The sequence below is a fragment of the Elephantulus edwardii genome, unplaced genomic scaffold (assembly GCF_000299155.1).
Source record: "Elephantulus edwardii isolate Elephantulus edwardi_28Jun2011 unplaced genomic scaffold, EleEdw1.0 scaffold00197, whole genome shotgun sequence".
Lineage (NCBI taxonomy): Eukaryota > Metazoa > Chordata > Mammalia > Macroscelidea > Macroscelididae > Elephantulus > Elephantulus edwardii.
Genome location: NW_006399947.1, coordinates 156079 through 177663, shown reverse-complemented (window position 1 = coordinate 177663; position 21585 = coordinate 156079). Strand labels below are relative to the sequence as shown.

At 39.3% G+C, this 21585-nt stretch overlaps 1 protein-coding gene across 1 annotated transcript in view; it reads left to right on the top strand.

Annotated features, from left to right (window-relative positions):
• The window catches only part of EBF1 (early B-cell factor 1), a 527426-nt gene that overhangs the window by 475417 nt on the left and 30424 nt on the right, over positions 1–21585 (top strand). The window contains exon 11 of the mRNA XM_006897033.1: positions 7160–7248. Within this exon, the coding sequence (XP_006897095.1) occupies positions 7160–7248 (89 nt within the window). The remainder of the gene's footprint in view (positions 1–7159; positions 7249–21585) is intronic.

The window sequence follows — 21585 nt, the reverse complement described above, 5'->3', positions numbered from 1 at the left end:
GGTTTGTGCGGGGAGAAGGGTGCAACAATGAATGAATGGAATCCCAAAATCTCTGTAGATGTTCATTGAAATGAAAAATAAACAACCTAAATTTTAAAAAAAAGTGATTGGAACAATGGGTTTATGCACAGGATTGGACAGGGTTTTGCTTTTCTGATGTTGCTATGAGGTAGAGTCAATTGGAAGGTGCAATAGTAAATTCGGTTTATGCCATAAAGCAACTAACTACCACAAGTGCCCTCTGAGCAAATAAGTGGTAGGGGTTAAGAAATGGTTATTAAATTGTTGGTATGTGCCATTGAGTCACCTGCAACTCATAGTCACCCTATGTACAACAGCCCTAAAACCTGCTCTAATATGTGCCAATCTTACTGTCTCTGACAGTCCTACCCCCATTATTCCAGTCACTGAATCAATTCACTTCGACAGCCTTTCTCTCTTGTGCTGTCCTTTCACCCTCCCAAGCATGATGCTCTTCTCCAGTGACTGGGCCTGCCTTACAACATGTCCAAAGTATGTCGGACAAAGCTTCAGAATCCTTGCCGCCAAGGAGCAGCCTGGTCTCACCCTCTCTAAGATGAACTTGTTTGTTCTTCTAGCAGTCCATGATAAATTCAACACTATTCTCCAACACCATAGCTCAAAGGCATTAATTCTCCTTCTATCATCCCTAGTCATTGTCCAGCTTTCCAATGCACAGCAAGTAATTGCAAAGATCATGGCCTGAATCAGGTGCACCTTAGTCTCCAGACTGACATCGTTGCTCTTCAGTACATTGGATAGGTCTCTTACAGCTGACTTCCCCAGTGCAACTCGTCTTTTGGTTTCTTGGCTGCTGGTACCAAGAGTGTTGATTGTGGAGCCAAGCAAACTAAAGCTGTTATCAATCTCGATCTCTTCATCATCTATCATGATGCTTCCAATCAGCCCAGTGGTGGGAATCTTTGTTTTCTTGATGTTGAGCTTCAATCCACATTTAAGGCTGCGGTCTTTGACCTTCTGCAGCAAGTACTTCAGGTCCTTTTCAGTCTCAGCAAGCAGGGCTGTTTCATCTTCATAACACGGATTGTTGATGAGTCTTCCTCCAATCCTGATGCCACATTTCTCCTCATAGACCCCAGCCTCTCAGATAATATGTTCTGCACATAGATTAAAAATGAATGGAGACAGGACACATCCTTGACAAACACCCTTCGGAATTTTGAACCATACAGTGTTTCCTTCCTTTCTTCTGGTCCAAGTATAGGTTTTGCACAAGCACAATCAAGTGTTCTGAGATTCCGATTCTTCTTAGAGTCAGCCACAGTTTGTTGTAATCCATGCAGTCAAATACCTTTGCATAGTCAATGAAGCACAGATAGACATTCTTCTGGTAGTCTCTGCTTTCAGCCAAGATCCATCTAACATTTATTATAATATCCCTAGTGCGACGGCCTCTTTTAAATCCAGCCTGCAATTCTGGCAGTTCTCTGTTGTGCTGTTCCAGTCGTTTTTGGATAATCTTAGCAGAATCTTGCTTGCGTGTGATATCAATGATATTGTTTGATAATTTCCACACTCTGTTGGGTCGCCTTTCTTTCGAATGGGATAGTAATTTTTTAAAAAAATGCAAAAACTGGTCTATTTTCTTTTTTATTTTAAAAAAATGCACCTTCTTCTTTTTCGTGGGATGATTCATTTATCTAAGCTTGTGAGCTTCCCTCACTTAATTTCCTTTTGGACTCTCAAACCTTTTCCAGGAATGTGAACTTGCAGTTTAGCGAGAGTGCTATAGGAACTGCTTCTTCTTCCCCTTCCTTTTATCATTTACAGCTTCATGTTGGTTGAATCTCTTCCCTCTTTTGCAACCCCAAACAGGAATACATTTTTTATAACTTTTTATTGTGATTTTAATGAAAGGTTACAGAAAACTTGGATTTCCATTCATTCATTGTTGCACAGTTTCCTCCCCTCCCCATTCCACTTTGCTATGCACCTCTTATTCTGGACTGTTTTCATGCAAATAAAGCCTAATTATATATTTCTGATTTGTGGTTACTTATACCCAAATTATTATTGGGTATTTTTGTTGTTGTTGTTCTCTACCAGATTCCCAGGATTGTCGCAAGTTTCAGGGGGGAAAATATCTGATTAGTCCTGTTTCTGCTGGTGCCCCTCAGTCCTTGAGTACAATGAAGTCACTTTGTTGTAAGGATTAACTTTATATTACATTCTTGCAGAGTAGATGTATGTCCCTAAGGTACAACCACCCCCACTGACGAAATAAATATACCATTCTTTATGGTTCCTCCCTGTTACCCTTTCTGTTGATTTTCAGAGAGTTTATGAATAGTCATATATTTATACAACTGGCCGAAAGTATACTACTTATTTTTCTTATGGTCTCTAATAACCTATGCAAGGTTATTAAAGGGTATACAGACCCCTTTTAAGGCATAGTTTCTTATGTCATTACTTTATACAAGCAGGTCAAATTCCATCTCAGCAACAATCTCTTGCTCTTAACCTTTTTCTCTGATTATAAAAGTAATATATGTTCATTGTGGAGACTTTGGGGAATGTACAACAAAAATTAAAAAAAAAAGGAGGAAGAAAAACACTTTAGGACCACTACTTGGAATTAGGCTATTTCTCCACACGTACATTTTCCTTATTCTATGTTTGTACATTACAAAAGAAAATGTAGCCATCTAGTGTGTGTACTATTGTGTGGTGCCGTGGGGTCAGTTCTAACTTGCAGGGGCAGAATAAAATGTGGCGAGTTCCCTGCCACCCTCACAGTTGTTGTTATGTTTGAGATCATTGTTGCGGTCAATACATCTTTTTTGAAGGTCTTCTTCTTTTTTTTTTTTTATTGGTGACCCTCTATTTACCAAGTGTCCTTCCCCACACACTGGCCCTTCCTGTTAATATGCCCAAAGCAAGTGAGACGAAACCTTACCATTGCGCTTCTGAGCATTCTGGCTGCACTTCTCCCAAGACAGATTTGTTTGTTCTCCTGGCAGTCCCTGATAGATTCTTAGCCAACACCATAATTCAAATACATCAGGTTATTTTTTATGTCTTATTCATTATCTATCCTTCACGTGTGTATGAGTCAATTGAAAATACTATGCTGTGGCCTGGGTACACCTTAGTCCTCAAAGTAACATCTTTGCTTTTTTAACAATTTAAAGAGGTATTTTGCGTTATAGTTGCCCAAATGCAGTATGCCCTTTGATTTCTTGATTGCTGTTTCCAAGATGCTGTTGGGCATTAATCCAAATAAAGTCAAATCCTTTACAACTTCAATTCTTTTCTCTATTTCTCAGGCTATTGTTTATTGGTCAGGGGTGAGAAATTTTTTTTTAAGAAAAACAAAAGTGTAATACATATGTTTTCAGAATTTGCAAAATATATTGGCATTTCCCCCCCTTTCTGATGTTGCCTTGGAGGACTACATAATGTTGTATTTCAAGACTGTGCATTAATTTAAATCTCACTCCCACTTAAACTGTTTTCAAGGGCTTTAGATTTTGTTCTTTTAATTTTAATTCATAGTCTTCAAAAGATGACTCTTCACACTTAGATACTACCTTATTTTCTTTTTCATCAATGCAATCAGAAAAATAATCTGACTCTTTAAGAAAATGAAGTTTATCTTGCATCTTTTTAGTGTTGTATTTTGTATCTCCGTGGACAATTCCACTGTAAAGTTTGGAACCTAAATTGAGGGTGTGTTAACATGTTAAAAGCATGAGCAAAGAACAAATCATAAAGGCATGGGAAAGTAAAAGCCTTGTCTTACTATTTGAAATATTTCCTCTCTCACATAGTATACGTTCCTAGAGTTGATGCTTATTTTCTTTTAATAATGAGTTTAGTGTGTCTAATTCAATTACTTTTTGTAGTGGTGGAAAGACTTCTCAGTGAAGGCTTGTTCTTCCTGCCTATGAGTTCCATATGATATTTGAATGAGGTTTTTTAAACTGCTGACTTTGTGTCAGTTATTCTGCTATCAGCTGGCCATACTGGCAGAGAAGTACAACCTTCCCACCAATTCAGCGGTCAGTTAACAACCACAGACTTCTTGATACTATGGGAATTTATTTGGCAAATGATGGATCAACAGTCCAAATTTTCTTGGAGACATCAACTTAAAGATAAAGCCAAGAATTAGAATTTTCAGAATGTTGAATTATATATTCAGATATTAAAATGATGTACTTAATTTTCTGAAGCTATTATTTATGGTTACATGTTTTCCTAGAAATTAGCATTATGAGTTGGGGAGAACATGATAAATCAGGCCTGTGCTTATTCTTGTCACTCTCAGGCTTATCTTGATTAAATAGTGTGGATTTTTTGGGTAACAGCATCTCTGCATAAAGAATTCTAGGGATTTTTTTTGTGCTGCAAGTCTAATTTGAAAAAAAAATCTTCTCATGGGTTTAGAAAGTAATTCATAAAGTGGGAGAAATAATAAATATTGTGCCTTAACTCAAATACTAGTATAGATAGAGAGATTTTGTACACCTGGGTATAATTTTAGCTAATTTCCACAAGAGACAGGTTGAAAGTTTACTGTTTTGGGAGGAGGGGTGATGGCTAAATCTCCTATTTGCAAAAATGATTACATTATCTTAAATGAAAATGCTACTCTATTAACAACTTCAATAAGAATTGCTGCATTTAGGGAAAAATCTTTTAAATATAAAGTTACTTGAAGTTCACTGCAACTTAAAAATATACAAGTGAGGAAAAAGTACTTACTCTATGTCTTTTGGAGATGTAATTATGTAAAACAATGTACTTTTGTAAATGGATTTCTGGCCACTTTATGCAGCCTCTTCCTCCCCCTTTTCCTTCCCCCCTTTTTTTCCTTCCTTACATAAAAAGTAAGCACTGTCAATCAAGGAATTTTAAGGTTTATTTCCTCTTTAGAAATGATTGATAGCCTTTTAGATTTACAAGTTGACAAGTTAAAGGGTTCTATTGGTATAATTATGTACTAAATTCACAGTCTTTCAATTTAAATGTCCTTTTAAAACCACAAGATTATCATACCTGTATTTTGAAAAGTGGGCCAGTCAGTTTGGGTTGGTATACAAATTGCTTCCATTAGCCTTGGGACCTATTTGAATTTAATACAGTTTTTTAAAGTTAGTAGTAGTATGAATCTTACTTTTAAAATTTAGGTTAATGGAAATGCATTTTAAGTAAAGCATGTGGCAACTTGTTTTCTAATGTATAGATAAATGTCAGAATTACAAAGGCGGTATTTTTATTCAGTATGGGAGAAAATATGTGGTTGGTTCCTGGCTATACTAAAAAAAGGGGGGGGGAACCCAAAAAACAAACCCAACAAAGCCCTACACTTACCCGTTACTTAGAGGATGTGGGAGATAAGAGCAGAGGACAGATCTTCATTGCTCAGGTGAGATATCTCATGTCCAAGGGAGGAATTTTAAAAATAATAGACCACAGTCTCCTCTACTCTGTCTAGCTTAAGGGTTCTTGAAGAGGATGTAGTCTATACGGACACAGCAAAGAGCGTTATTGTTTCCAAATATTGCTGATTTCCTCTTCTTTTAGTATCTTTGAGAAACACTTTTGGAAACTAAGCTGTTCTAAATTAATGCTCTACAGAGGTTGGTCTTTTCCTTGAAATAATAGTGATGCTGATGAATTAATCATTTTAGTTTCATTTAGCATCTTGGCAAGGGACACACTGACAAAGGAGATTAATCAGAACTGGCTTTGACAAGCACTGTGGCAATTGGACAATTAAAACAGACATTGGCGGGGGGGGGGGATGAAGAATGAACTGGGGATGAGGGTGGAGAAAACAGTGCAACAGTGAATGAATGAAAAACCAAAAATCTCTGTAAATGTACATTAAAACGAATAAAATTTAATAAAAAAAATAAATAAAATCATCAAAGATAAAAAAAGAAAAAAAGATGTTTTCAGTATCTAGGTCTTTGCAGACCATCATGGACAGGTAGGGTTTCTGTAGAAGGAGACCACTCCAGCCTGTTCTCACCTCCCATGAGGAGCAGATTACCTAGTGAGCAAGGTAAACATGTTGTTAGGAACCCTGGAGTGGAGTATTACTCATAGCGACCCTGTGAACAAACAGCCCTGAATCCTGCCTGTCCTATCCTGTGCCATCCTCATCATGTCTGATATACTTGAGCCCATTACTGCAAGTATCATATCAATCTACCTAATTGGGGGTCGTCCTCTCTTTTGTTAATTCTCCAGTTTACCAAACATTACCCTTTCCAAGGAATAGCTTCTCTTAGCAAAAGTAAGAAAGAAGCAGTGTCACCATCACTGCCTGCAAGGAGCACTCTGGTTGCACCTTTTCCAAGATATATCTGTTAGATGTTTAAAAATTGTTCACTATAGATTAATGAGTATTCATAAACCCATGGTTCCAGAACTCATTGAGTAGTCAGCCCCTCTCTTCCTCATATTTTCATAGGTTTCAAACCACAATACTATTTCAGGGGAGTCCCACTAAAGATTTGCAAATAAATAATTACTTTTACTTCTCCTATTGTTTATGATGACTATGTAGATATCCTGGGCATGCCCTTGAGCATACTAACTTGAACTTAAGATTTAAGTGAATCCTAAAATCTTTTATCCAGTATTATCTTACTGTGTCATAAGGCAATGAATGTAAGATTTGGCCTAAAGTGCTGGGTCCAAGACTTGTTACTGCTGTTCTCTGGGGCAAGTCACTCCCTACCTTGGAAAATGACAACAGTTGGTGTTAAGTGTCACTGAGCCAACTAGGACTCATAGTGACCTGGTGAGCAACAGATCTGAACCTTGCCCTATTTTGCTCTTTGATCATAATTTCTTGTCATACTCAACCATTATTACAGGTGCTCTGTCAGTCCATCTTGTTGAAGGTCTTCCTTTCTTTCATTGACCTGTTCCAGTATTATGTCTTTTTTTCAAGGACTGGTAAGAATAGATGATAAAAGGTCAATAAAAGAATAATTCTTGTATGAGCATGTTATGATCTAATTAAAAACTGAGGACTTTAAATGTCCTCAGTTGCTTCTGCACCATCAATGTAGTAAATCATGTTCTTTGTTTTACTTGAAATGGTAAAACATTGTTTCCTTAAAGTTGTCCTGATTGTGTGACTTCTTTATTGCAGCACTCAACGAACCCACCATTGATTATGGTTTCCAGAGGTTACAGAAGGTCATTCCCCGGCACCCTGGTGACCCTGAGCGTTTGCCAAAGGTCAGAATATTTCATATTTCTGTTATTGTTTCTGGAATCGTGGGCTTCGGTGATTTTATAGCCTCTAATAGCTAATAGAGAGCTGTAGTGGCCTAGTGGCAAGAATCTGTGTTGCAATCCCAAAGGCGTGTGGTTCGAGGCCACCTGCTGCTCTGTGGGAGTGGATGGGCAGTCTCCTCCTATGTGATTGCCTCTGAAAACCCATTGGAAGGTTAGCTATAGATTGGTTCTGACTCTACAGTAACAACAATAACTAATGGATAAACGATTTATTTGTGTCATTTGACACTTGAAGGAAAGCAATGACAAGGAGCAAATGTAGGTTAGACAATAATGTACATATTTTTAAATATGTCATTAATTTCATCCTCTCGATAACCCTCTAAGTTTGGAAATCTTACTACCACCATTTTAGAGGGGGGGGGAAGCTGAGAGAGATTAAAGTAACTGAAGTATATAATGGCTCCAGAGTCTGGGTTATTGATTACTACAAGTTGTCGATGCATAGGAATACATAAGAACATCACATTTCTGACTACGTGAAGTTCTGTTCCTAACCTGGTGATATGAGAAAGTTAGAAAACACTAAAAAACACTGCTATAAATATGTTTGTAATCTCAGAACTAGGAAAATAAGACAGAGCCTTGTTCCTTCAGGAATAATTAATTTAGGTTGGGAAATAAGATAAAATATGTGAAAAAAAAAACCCAAAATTCAAGATGTCCATATACACACATACGTTACATACAGCACTATGCCATTACTTGCCAATGCAAAAAGAAACGTACTGTTAATTGACTTCTTTTCTGTAGTTATATGTCAGCTACAACTTACAGCAATCCTATGAATAACAGATCAAAATCTTGCCCTATCCTGTGGAGTCCATATGGTCTCCAACATGCTCAAGTCCATTGTCACAGTCACTGTGTCAAGCCGTCGTGGTGAGGGTTTCTCTTTATTTCTCTGACCCTCCACCTTTCCCAGCACGATATCTTTTTCTAAGGACTGACCCCTCACGACTGCATGCCCAAAGAGTTTGAGACAAAGTTTCACCATATTTTTCTCTAACGAGTACCATATTTGTATTTCCTCCAAGACAGACTTGAGTGTTCTTTTTGACAGTTCATGGAATATTCAGTACACTTCTCCTATACAACATTAAAAGCGATCACATATTCTTCTATCATCCTTATTCACTGTGTAACTTTTAGATACATAGGAAGCAATTAAAAATACTGTGGCTTGGATCAGGTGTACCTTAGTCTTTTAACTGACATCCTTGCTCATCAGTTAGAGAGGTCTAACTGTTGGAGACGTGCTTGACAGCAGATTTTCATAACAAGTCTTTTGAGAGTTAAGAATATTTTCCTCTCCATAACTGAAGCTTCGGTCCTATGGAGGAGAGAATATCACACATAACCAATCACATTATAAACCAATAGACACTCTTAATGAAAGTCCAACTGGAGCTCAGCAGAGAGCACCATTGAATGGTAAGGAAGTTCAAGGTGCAGAGTTGATTGAAGACCCTGAGACAAATTAAGAGAAAAAAAATGTCATTCCCTAGTAGCAATGTGAAATTCTGTTTACTGCACAGGGAAAATGTTAATAAGACCTTTCCCTGCCCACATTACAGCTAGAGACATATCATTTGCAGGTCTTTATCCTTACAAAACACTTATAAAATGGAGTTGGTGTTCTTTCTAGCTCAGTGGACTTCCCTGGAGGATCAGTGTGTTCTCAAATCCCTCCTGTATGCCTCTTAAACTTGCAGGCAGGAGAGGCACTGTCCTAGTCCTGGAAGAAGCTGGGGTATGGAGTGGTACTTGTGTAAGTTGAGGAAGAGCTGTGACCAACAAGGGCATATGTCTTCTCCATTGACCTCAGGAACTGAGCACAGTTCACTTTGGTAAAACTTGTTGAAAACATTTTAGAGGTACACAGTGTTGTCTTTGAACGGGATTCCATCTTACAGGCCATTGTTCTTTTCCTTCCACTCTGACCTATTCTTGGTGAGCAATTAAAGAATTCTGTGATGAATGGCAGTTTCCTTTTATAACATAGCCATGCTAGAGAAGAATTTACCTTTTTTTTCTGTCCAGTAAAAGTCTAAGAAGTGTTGATGCAGTGGTTAAAGTGAATTGAAAAGTTGGCTGAACTTACTACCTCTTCCACTAGAGAAAGCTATTGCAGTATGCCCCTGCAAAGATGGAGTTCTGTGGAACTCGATGGGACAATGGCTCTTTGTACTGTAAAGTCTGTAGGAGTCAGAACTGACTCAATGGCAATAAATTTCAAAAGAAACTGAAGTCCTTGGGTGATACCAATTGTTAATATTGACATTGGCGATTGACTTTAAGGTTGGACACATGAATCCACCTAGATGCAACTCAGTAAAGGCCTGGCAATCTACTCAGTCACTGGGAAAAATCTGTCAAGCACAGTTGTACTCTGACACACACGGTGTTGTCACAAATCAGAGTCAACATGTTGGCAACTGGTGAGTTAGTTACTAAGAACCGAGCACTCACATAGTAACATAAGTGATTTTTGCGTTTACGCATTGATGAGTATCTTAGCTCTCTTTGTGGTAGAGCCGAAGGCATGAATTTCATACCAGATTCTTCCTATTGTTGTGCCACTTTCCCTTTACTCTGTGCCTCTAGAGTCGGCTGGAGGGAGTGAGGGCACAGGCTGGAGCTTCAGACTGGACAGGGTAGGACTCAGAGGCCTGCTACTTACTTTCTGGCCATGCAACCTGAGCCAAAGGTTTCTTTTGGTATTTTACCTCGCAGTGCCTCCAAATTCTCCTCATGCCCTCATTCCTACCTTGTCAGGTTTATCCATTATTTAGTATTCCACAAAATGTAGCTATGATAATTTACCAATTGAGTGACAGAGAGGCCCTTGCTTCTGACAGCTCCTCTATCTGGTCCCTGCACAGGAGAAAATCTTAAGCATGGTATGTAGTGGAATGTGGGGTTTATCTTCTGTGCTTCAGTTTCTCCATCTGTACAATGGAGGCAGTCATTGTGTCTAACTCTTAGGGATCATGTAAGGATAGAGTTAGGTAATGTCCTGTGTATCCTTGGCATGGTATTTAGTTCATAAGTACCATTTTTAAGTATTTATTGAAAAACAGAAAACAATCTGATGTGGTAACTGAGATCTAAAGAATCCGGGCAGGGCTTATATAAAAGAAGCACAGAAGGAGGGAACGGAAGGTTCAGTGGTGTGTATTCACTTTTTCAAATGTTTTTAAGGTTGCATGACATGCTCAGAAATGTTGGACAAATAACAAAGACACGTGCCACTTTGTCCCTGGTGGCCTGATGGTGAAATTCCCAGTCCCTTTCCTGGGTTTGGGAAGAGTAATCAAGGACACAATGGTTTTGTGTGCTAAGGATGCACTCCCCAGCCAGCATCAGGCCGCTTGACCATGCAAGGACTTTGCAGGGAGCCTCCACCAGGAAGCTCTGGTGTGACTCAGCTCAGAATGGCTGTCTTCTTGGCATTGAACACTAAGGTGGAGCAAGAGTTCAAGGGCAAGGTCAGGAAGTAGCGGATGGAGCCAGTACGAGGTATTCCTGTGGACTTAAGAGATTTATGCCCCTGCTGTCCATTGTTAGGCGGATAAAAAGGGGCCCCGCCTTTCTTAGAATCTTGGTCAGTGTTTGTCAAACAGGAGTGTTTCAGCGAGCCATGGACCACACACCTTAAAAAACAAACTTCACTTTATTAAACCCATGTGCTTGTGAATAGACAAAACTAGATTCATACAGCCACCCACATATTCTGTCAATGGAACTACTCCAACGACCAAGAAGACAGCTTTCCATAATAATATGCCTTTGTATATTGACTTGTGCCTTTTCAAAGAGCTTGCCCAAGCTTTGTTTTACTGAATGCCCTCCTGTGACACACAGGGAACACAGACATCATGCCCATTTACCAAATGAGAACACAATTATGTGAGCCCAGATTTGTTGGTGGATTCCATTTTCCATATGCGCATAGAGAAGGGAAGGCCAGGGTTTAAAATCACAGCATTCTGTTCTGTTTTATACAGGCTTGCCTCCCCATCAGGATCCTGAAAGGAGGGAGGGAGGAGACTCCTTCAGGTGAAGGTTGACTTCTCTTGTAACATATTTGGGGGCCTGTCCCGTCAGAAACTTAGATTGCTGGCTGGCATGATGCAACCCACCAACATTTTGGCAAGGAGCCTCTCTGTTCTGAAGGCCAGGGTGTCTCCATCCCCTTTCACTTTGTCATCTCACAAGTAATCGGTCACCATAGCTCAGTGGGCAGTGAAGCCCACCTCGATTTAGTTGTGAATCCAAGGAGATGAGATGACATTTACATCATGTCTGCTAGGTGCTTGGAGGTGAAAATATCTGTTTTCTGTTTTTAAAAAATTATTAATATTTATGGAACAAAACATTTGATGTTTTGGCCATGTTAAAGCATAAAATTCAGTAACATTAATTATATTCACCATGTGCAGCTATCACTACCACCCATTCCCAAATGATTTTCATTACCCTAAACAGACACTTGGTACCAATTTTTTTAAATAAAATTTTTATTTTATTTGTCATTTTAACAAAAGTTTACAGAAAAAGTTAGATTTTCATTCATTTATTGTTGTGCATGTTACCCCCTCTCCTTCCCTTCCCCCTCCCCAAGCGGACTTTTTTTCACTAGTTTATTTACAAAATTCTAGTATAAAGTTGAACAAATTCTTTCCGTTTCCCCCACCCCTCAAATTGTATAATCTGTACATCTACATCCCTCTGGTTGGAGGTATAGCACTCCCTGACCTCAAAACCTACACAGCAGTGGTAACCAAAAACAGCATGATACTCATACAATGAGAGGCACATTGACCAGTGGAACAGAACTGAGAACCCAGAAATAGACCCAGCTATCTATGGTCAACTGATATTCGACAAGGAAATCAAAGCTAATGGGGAAATGATAACCTTTTCAACAAATGATGCTGGCAAAACTGGACTTCCACCTGCAGAGAGCTGAAACAGGATCCACATCTCATACCATATACAAAAATCAATTCAAGATCAGAGACCTGGGAGTAAAGCTCAAAACCATAACATTCTTAAGAGACAAACTGGGATCAAGCTTAGATGCGCTAGTCCAAGATATAAAGAGTCTGCCAAATACAACCAGAAATGCACAACCTAAAAAGGATAAAATTGATGCATGGGACCTTCTAAAGATTAAATCTCTGTGCACATAAAAAACACTTCACAACATGGTGAAAAGAAGACCTACAGACTGGGAACAAACATTTGGTAATACCATCTCAGACAAGAGTCTTATAACTTGGTACCTGTTAAGTAACAATTCTCCATTTCCCCTTCTTCTCAGCCCCTAGTCACTACTGGTAAGCTTTGTTCTCTATACCTATGCCAGATATTTTATCATATTGTGACTGATTTATTTCACTCAACATAATGTCTTGAAGGTGTATCTGTGTTAGCCCCCATAACAGGAGATCATCTTTATATGCAGTGTTTGTTTATCTGTTCATCTGTTTATGGACACTTGGGTTGTTTCCACTTTTTACCAAAGTTCTTGAAGATCACAGAAACCAACAGAGTGGGCTCTTGGATCAGACAATTGTGGGTTTCAAAAACCAACTTAGCTACTCGATCTACCCAAATGAGTTTCAACTCATGATGACTCCATGTTGTATAGAGCAGAATTGCTTTGTAGAATCTCTTGGCTGTAATCTTTACAGAAACAAATCACTAGGCCTTTTTCCTATGATACTACTGGGTGGGTTTGAACCACCAACCGTTAGGTTTGTAGAAGGGCACACACTGTTGGTGCATGTGAGTAAACCTGGGAAAGCCTCATTTTCTTCTTTGTAAAATAGTTACCCATCACATTGTTGTCAGAAGAAGATGAGATAACTTATGCAAACATGCATTCTTGCAATTAACATTCATAATCCCTGCATGTTAAGCACTTATCACTTCACAAATGAGGGGTCAGAGTTGAGAGAGGTCTAGTGACTAGCCAGAACTTCAAAACTAGTGAATGAGAAAACCAAGATTCAGGCCAGGTCCTCTGACCTTCCATTACATTGAGTTCTCATGTCTTTAGATCTGAAAATCCACACACTTCTGATCCTGCCTTGAGGAATTTAGCTTCTCTCTCCTTCACTCGCACCTGGCCACCATCCTATTTAAATTCTCACCAGCTTCTTCTAAACTCCCCACTGACAGAGGTTGGCCTGGGGCCCTCCAAAGGGCAAATGTTTTTCTCCAAAAGCCAGTCCCTCTTTTAGAGAAAATAAAGCAGTTTGAGAAAAGTAACAAAGGCTGCATTTGTGTATTTTGCTTTATGGAGCTGAAAATATCTAGTAAATTGATCCAGTGGGAGTAATAAATACACATTACTTTATCTTGTTCTTCATGTCCTATACCCCTGAGCCTTGATAGAACAACACCACTTAATAGACTTAAAAAAGAGTAATTACACTCATTGGTTGTGTGATTTTTCAGCCCTCCCAGCCCTGCCTGACCTTCTAATTTAGCTCACCGTGTCTAACTAATGCATTTATATTCATCTTTTATGAAGCATGTATAGTACAGAATTGACTTCAGAGTCTGTCTCAAGCTGTCCTCCCAGGTTCTCAATCTGGTTAGTATTGAGGAGAACGGCTCCCATCCGTCTCTAGTCTCTATACATTTGTGCATATAGATATGGCATATATGCAGCTTAGTGCATTTTTCATCTTTTATGAAACATAATAAAAAGTATTTATTACATTTTTACTTTAAAGCTTTTATACATTCCAGCATTATTTACAGCTAAACATGCAGGCAAAAGATACAAGTGTTTTTAAAATGATTACTGTTAATGTTTCTGCTTGTCAGAAGTGCTTAAATTTTCCTGCACTTTGTCTAAAAACTTAGTACTATTGCCTTTTAAGAACAACACATTTAAAAGATCTTGCAAGTCAGATTTGCAAACACTGCTGACAGTTGGTGATGAATGATATTGCAAAATTTGCAAGATGTTTGTCATTTCGCACAGTTGAATGGATTAAGAAATGTGAACCCCCTATGGAAAACAACCATCCCAAACAAACCTCAACCAAACCTTGAACCCAGAGAGCACACCAGAATCTCCCGCCTGGGTTTTCTCTCCCAACTTCCCACTCAGCCAGTGGAACCCAATTGTTCTCAGTGCATTTTCTCTCACCATATGGTCTCCTCATTACCATACACTAAGAGTCCATATGGGAAACTTGTGAAATGAACTGTATTCATTTTAACTGCCAGATGAGCAGCCTTTTGCTTTGCAAGCTTAGCTTAAGTCATCTGCTGTCTTCGTGTTGTTATGGCAACATGGCACCAATAAAAAATTCTAATCTACTGTAAGTGATCACAGTATTTTAAGTGCTTGGCTATAACTGCCCTCAAAGGGGGAGAGGAAGGAGGGGTTATATTTGTCCAAGGAGCAAAAGGTTGTTCATTCCAGCAGGTGTCAGCGAGGAAGCTGTTGAGATTAGAATGAGGTGCTTATGGGATGCAATGTAGATACAGACTGTAGGAGGATTGGATTCTAGAGGGTTTGGATTATAGGGAGGGGAGATTGAAAAAGGACTAGATTGTAGGGGGGAAGATTGTATTGTAATCAGGGTGGGTCGTAGGAGTGGAGTTCAGGGATTATAGTGGGGATACATTATAGATGAATAGACTATGAGGGGGAAGATTATAGGCAAGATAGATCATAAGGAAAATGCATTATGAGAAGGGACTGTAAAGACGAGCCACACGGAGAATGGATTGAAGGAGACTGGATTGTAAAGGGAATAATTGTAAGGGGCAAGATTATAGTAGGGAAGGACAGGCTGTTGGAGGGATTGTAGGATGGATTGTTGTAGTTGTACTGTAGACCTTTTGAGTGTGTCTAACAAAAGATGACTGAATGTCAGAAACCATAGTTGGTCTGGCAGACATATTACCATGATGGCGCTGTGCGGTCTGCCATGAAAAACTCAAGGCAGCGACTAGAGGCAGCAAACCCTGACGGTAGTTTCCCCTTCATTGGCATGCTAAAATCTTTGTCTCCATGAAGCTGCTTTCCTGTACATGGGAATTAGTCATTTCAAACACCATACTAATTAAGAGTACCTTAAAGTAATGGAAGTAGGCAGCAACATCCTTAAATATAAATCATTTTCACCTCCATAGGCTGCATGATATGTTGCATCTCTGTCGCTCTGTCTGTATTGAAAGTGAATGTTTATAGTCTCAGTTCATCAGTTCACATTAGCCTCATGCTGAATATTTAAACACAGAACAATTTGAACACACCATGAAGGAAGACAGTGACTGCACTTTCATTTGGAACAGCAAGGGCTCATCTAATAATAATTTAGTAAATCAGCCATTTAGTGGCTCAGTTGTGCACTGCATTGTGCCAAGTATTATTCAGCTCAACTGTACACTCGCAAAATTGAAATTCAGGCTCTAGTCTCAGGCGCTATTTTTGCTCAATGGAGGGATGAGACCCCAAATCACCCTCCCTACAGAGTGTTCATGTTTAGTGATTTGTCATAAATACAGAGCGGGGGCAAAATAAAACTGGAGTTGGCTGCATACAATGTATTCTAATTATGCCTTTCTTGTTTTAGTTTTTGTGCAAAGACTTTCAGTAATTCAAAACTTACAGTCGCATCAGTGGAAATATAAATAAGAAATCTTTACACAGTTACACTGCCTGTTAGCAGAGAGGGTTGGCTAGGAGTTTCAAAAAAGGTAGAGAAAAATCCAGCATCTTCTCTTTCCTTCTGTAATACCAGTCTCTCCTCTTCTCTTTCTCCCTTCTCTTTTCTCACCTCTCTCCCCCACTCCCCTTTCTCTCCCCCTCTCCTCCTCCTCCTCCTCCTCTTCTTCTCTCATTTCTTTTCAATGCAAAGTAAGGCTATTAACATTATAGCCAGTTTAAAAAAAAAACACCTACCCTACACAAACAAAAGCACTGCAACAAAACCAAGATCCAAAATATATACAACTCTTAGGAGGCACATACTTTGGACATTTTGCAAGGAGGGACCAGTCCTTGAAGAAAGACATCATGCTTGGGAGGGTGGAGGGACAGCACAGGAGAGGAAGACCCTTGATGAGATGGATTGATTCAGCAACTGGGGTAATGGGGTAGGCAGAGATGGTGAAATTGGCACAGGATAGGGCAGAATTTGGGGCTGTTGTGCATAGGGCTGCTATGAGTCGCAGGCAACTCGACGGCACATAACAACAACAACAACTTAGAAGGTATACACTTGTCCAGGAAGCATTTTGTTTGGATCCTTTTATCAAAATACACACATCTCCTTTCTTCTCTGTAGCTACCAGAGAATTCACAAGGAAATTTTAGCCTCCAGTTTTGGTGTTTTGCTCATTTTAAAGGTTATGTGCTACAGAGTCTATTTGCAATTCGTTGAAACCTCATGTGGCAGAGTAGAATTCCTTCTTAGGGTTTTCTGAGCTGTAAAGTTTAGGGGGGTAGTTCACCATTGTCTTTACTCTGTAGAGTCACCGCATAGGTTTGAACTGTCAACCTTTGGGTTAGTAGTCAAGTGTTGAACCATTATCCAGAGATTCCTTAGGAACTGATATCCTCTCCTATTTTTATCAGAGAAGTGTATCAGATCTAAGTAGCTTCTGAAATTGTAGGCAGAACCATGTATGTATGTGTTGAGTATGCAGATACAACTTTGTACGTGTAAACAGTTTTCTGCTCAGAAGATGATTAGCTTATTTCAGAGAGCCATGACTTCCCACAAAAGTTGTAATTCTCACTTGTTTGGATTTTAACTTTTGCCTTTGTCTTACTTTGCAATAAGTTATTCTGCTTGTATCATGTCCATGTTATAGATGAGGGAACTGAGGCTCAAACAGACCAAGTACACTGCTCAAGTTCATGCGTCAATTTAGTCCCATTAGCATCTTTTACACTTTTGAAATAAGATTGTCTCTCAGGGGGGCATACAATCTATGTTGGTTGTAAACACGCATATATTTGGCCAGCTGTTTGGAAAATAAGAAGTGAATATTTTTTCAATGTTTTAATTAGCTATTGCTTGAAAAAGAGAGCTTTAGTGACATAGTCCAGGGAGTCTCACTGCTGCCCGAAAGGTGATGGTGCCCCTCTTGGTAGGAAGATAGGCAGTCTCCTCCTGTGTGATTTACAGTCTCTGCAAACATGCCGGAGAGTCAGCCGTGAACACCTTCTTCTTCAAAAACAAATGAGATGAGTTGCTTGTGCGATACACGCTTACTAGATATCAAGCACCTTACTTGACACTTTCCATGCATGATCTCATTTAAGTAGAGAGAAGCATTCACATGGCTTGCTAAATAATAGAGTACATGTTCGGACCATGTGTGTTGAACTCCTGAGCCAGTACCCTAAGCACTACCTCCAGAAATTAAGGGGGGAAAAAGAACTTTAAGGACAAAGGCAGTTTTGCAAACCAATTTCAATATGCCTCAAGCCTGGTATGGAAGGAGGAGGGTAGTAATGAAAGACTGAGGTTAGTTCACAAATGGCTGAGTGAGGAGAAAGGAGCAGCAAGGGTTTAAAATCACACACACACACACACACACACAAGTATCTTGGACAGAATTCTTTTTTCTCTTTAGTTGCAGGCTCACTGTAATAGGATTATAATAACAGCTACACCACCAGCTGAGTTCTGGAACTCTTTTGAAGGTCTTTGTTTTATTTTTTCAATATTGTTGGATTGAGCCTGTAGAGGTGTAGTTTAACCTCCTTCAGATGACACCCATGTACAGGGATATGATATAATTCCTCACGAGTCCAAGGAGATAATGGGAGGAACAAGAGGGGGGAGATCCATCTCTACTTTTCCAGTCACCCAGCCACCCTTTCCTTCCAGCCTGAACTCCTTAGAGACAAGGATGCTGGGAGGTCTTCAGCCCGTCCCTATTTTCAGCCCTGAGTAACACTTCAATTGAGTACTGGAGTAATAAGTACCCTGTCCCGGCAGTCTCCAGGCAGTAGATTTTAATTGCAGTTTTACTCAGAACCATCTGTAAAACCAGGGGACTCATCATTCAGAAATACTACTCCTGTGGCAGTACATATACTGAATGATGATGCTCATCAGCTTAAGAACAAAAGCAAATCACGTGTCTGATTCATTTTAATATATCCTGAGTATATGTTTTAATGTATTATACCTATATGTCTCTGTTTAAAGGATTTCTTTTACTATATCCTTAAAGGTATGATTCTGTAGATTTTTATTTTCTCTCTCATTTTCGTCTTGTCTTGTGCTGAAAAGGAACTGATGCATAGCTGGCCCTCCAGCAGGTTTTCAGAGGCTATAGATCGCACAGGAGGAGACTGCCCGTCTTTCTCCTGCTTTATCCTTTTTAGATACTCTTAAAATTCCAGCCAGGGAACATAGCACTCACATTTGACTGTGTATACCTGTCTCAAAACATAAGGACAAATACTGCATGGTGCCACTGTTGTAAAACGGGACTGACATCGGAGTTGGGGGGAGACTGAGAAAGACAGGATAAATAATGTATACTGCATTGAAACAGATGAGGGAGAGAACTGTTTTAAAGGGATATGTGATTAGGTATTATTGTCATGACAGGAGTCCAGAATGAAGGCTGCTTAGTGGAGTAGACTTGGGGGGAGGGATTGTATAACAATGAAGGAATTTTTCTTTTACTTTTCAAAGAGAAGAGTGAACTGGGGTGGGGGGAGGGTGGGCACAGAGAAAAGTGCAACAATGAATAAATGGAAATCCAACGTCTCTGTAAATTTTCATTAATAATAATAAAACAATAAAAAATTAAAAAACAAATATATATGTACATACATTAATATACAAACAAGAAAACTGGTGGTACAGTTAAAGCTTGTCAGCAAATCAAACCTTGATGGTTCAGAACTATCCATAAGCTTCACAGGAGAAAGACCTCATGTGAATTATAATGTGAGACTTATAACCGAGAAAAGAAAAGTCTGGCCAATGTTACCGTCACACAGGGTTGCTGTGACTGGACTCTGTGGCATCTAACAACAGCAGACACACACACACACAACAGATGCACATGCATACATACACACACCCATATGGCAAAACTGTCTTTGTTTAGTTAGTAGTATTTTTTATTTTAAAATAGATATTTATTCTGCCTTGATTCCCCTAGGCAAAGTAGAGCAATAGCCAAAAGGCAAAAAAGAAACACAAGTAGTTAATTTTTGGCTTTTGTGTTCCTAAGGGTTCAGGCCTTGACAACTTAAAGGTGATTTAAAAGATTTTTGAGGATAATTTTGACTCTAGGCAGGGTAGGTTTTTTTTGGTTGTTGTTTCATGTGCTGACTTTACAATCTACCCCTGAAAAAGACACCTCTGTCCATAGCCTCCTCTTTAAGCTGAGACTTTTATCCTGATCAGAAAGTCGATTTCCAAGGCCACTCAGCAGGACCTAACCCTGAGCCTCAGCCTGAAAGCAGTACAATGGGTTGGAATAAGAAGAGCCGACCAGAGGTTAGCGAGTTCAGCTCTGTACCTCCAAGCAGGTCAGCGTCACAAGGGTGCAAACACCATTTTTCACTGTATTTGTGGCGGGAAGCACCCCAGGCTCCCATTCACCAATTACCATGACACCATTTAGAGGCGAATGCCAGGAGACCCAAAAAGAGAGGGGAAAGCCATTGTCATAACTCTTCTCAGGAATACCTGGTTTCACAATTTACACTTAACTGCTGACACTTGAAAAGTCGAACATTTTGGTAAAATGAATCAAGCTATAATGTTTCTTTTATGAGATCCCCTTGCAGGAAGGGAAGGCTTGGCACCTCGTGGAGAACAAGCTTAGTTATCCATCATCGTAAAGTCAGCTGTCCTAGCCAGCTTCACAGAGGTCACACGATCGAACCAACAGCTCATACAAGTATATTATTGCTTATGGAACAGTAATTGAGGCACCAGATAAAAATTACCTGGTCTAATAGGCAGCGGACAATTTTCACTCAATAAAATTATAAGCCAAATCATTCATTTCATAACACTCTGGCTAATTTATTTGTTGACCTTTTAATATCCATAGCTCTTCAGTGGTATTAACTGCAACTCACACAAAATCTCTTGTTCATTTCACTTCCATTGATTTTTTTTTTCATTGAGGCAATAACAGCTACTTCAAAACAGCCTTTTTCTTTCCACTGTAGTAAAAGTCAATCATGTAAGTTGGTATGTCTTACGTTGATATAGCTGCGTTAGCTTACAACATACTTTAATTTCCTATGATCCAGAAGATTCTTATGCTGTTTGAAACAAAGGCAGAGCTTCCTGGTGTGACTTCAGCCATGGCTGGAGGAGCTTCACGACACATTGTGAAGTTCGAGGGCTGCGCTCTACCCTGAGTATAAAATCAGATGCATTTCAGAAGCAGCCCCATATCTTGCCTATACTAAAATGCTGCTGATACCTTAGCCTCTGGCATTAGCAGTCTTTCAAAATACTGAATTCCTTTGTTTCTATAAATTTCTGCAATCTTATTTTTTAATTTAAACATAAGAGCAATGCACATGTGTTAGAATATTCTGTAGGGTAGTCACCACTGAACCTGAAACTCCTTATGTAATAAAATACTATGAAGTCTTTAGAATGCAAGGTTGTAAAATATAATTGTTACACATTTGGCATTTTATGCCTCCCTGGAAATAGCTGCTACCTATACCTCATCTACGCTCCTCCTCTCCATTTCAATTTAGTCTAAAGTGGTCCTTAGTCATAATGAGAATGCCCCTTTCAACAGAAACATGCTTAATTATATCTATGCTAAAGTATAAGTGACTCTTCTCAGTCACAGGGCTTACGAGTAAAGGGTGTTTAAAGCATGACACTAACGGCTTCTAATGATCTGTGGTAAGCTCTATTTTGAGAAGTTCATATTACCAGAAAAATGAAAAATTTGGGAAATGTCTCTGAGGATCAGAAAGTAAACAGTGCTCAAATGTTATTTTGGTTTGTTGTATTCCTTCTCTCGCTGCCCTCATTATACTGATTGTTTAAAATACAAAGTCTACCATTATGGAATTTTCCCATTTGGCTGAATAAACAAGAAGGAAGCTGAGGTGTAGAACAACCATCCACAGGAATGCATCTCATACAACTGGTACTTATTGCATTGTACTTTCAGCTCTGTGGGAAACGGGCTACAAGAAACCTTCCAATCGATTCCTCAGGCTTTCCAATCAGGAATGTCGTCCAGATTTAAAGAAGCAAGAGGGGAAAGAATGAAGAA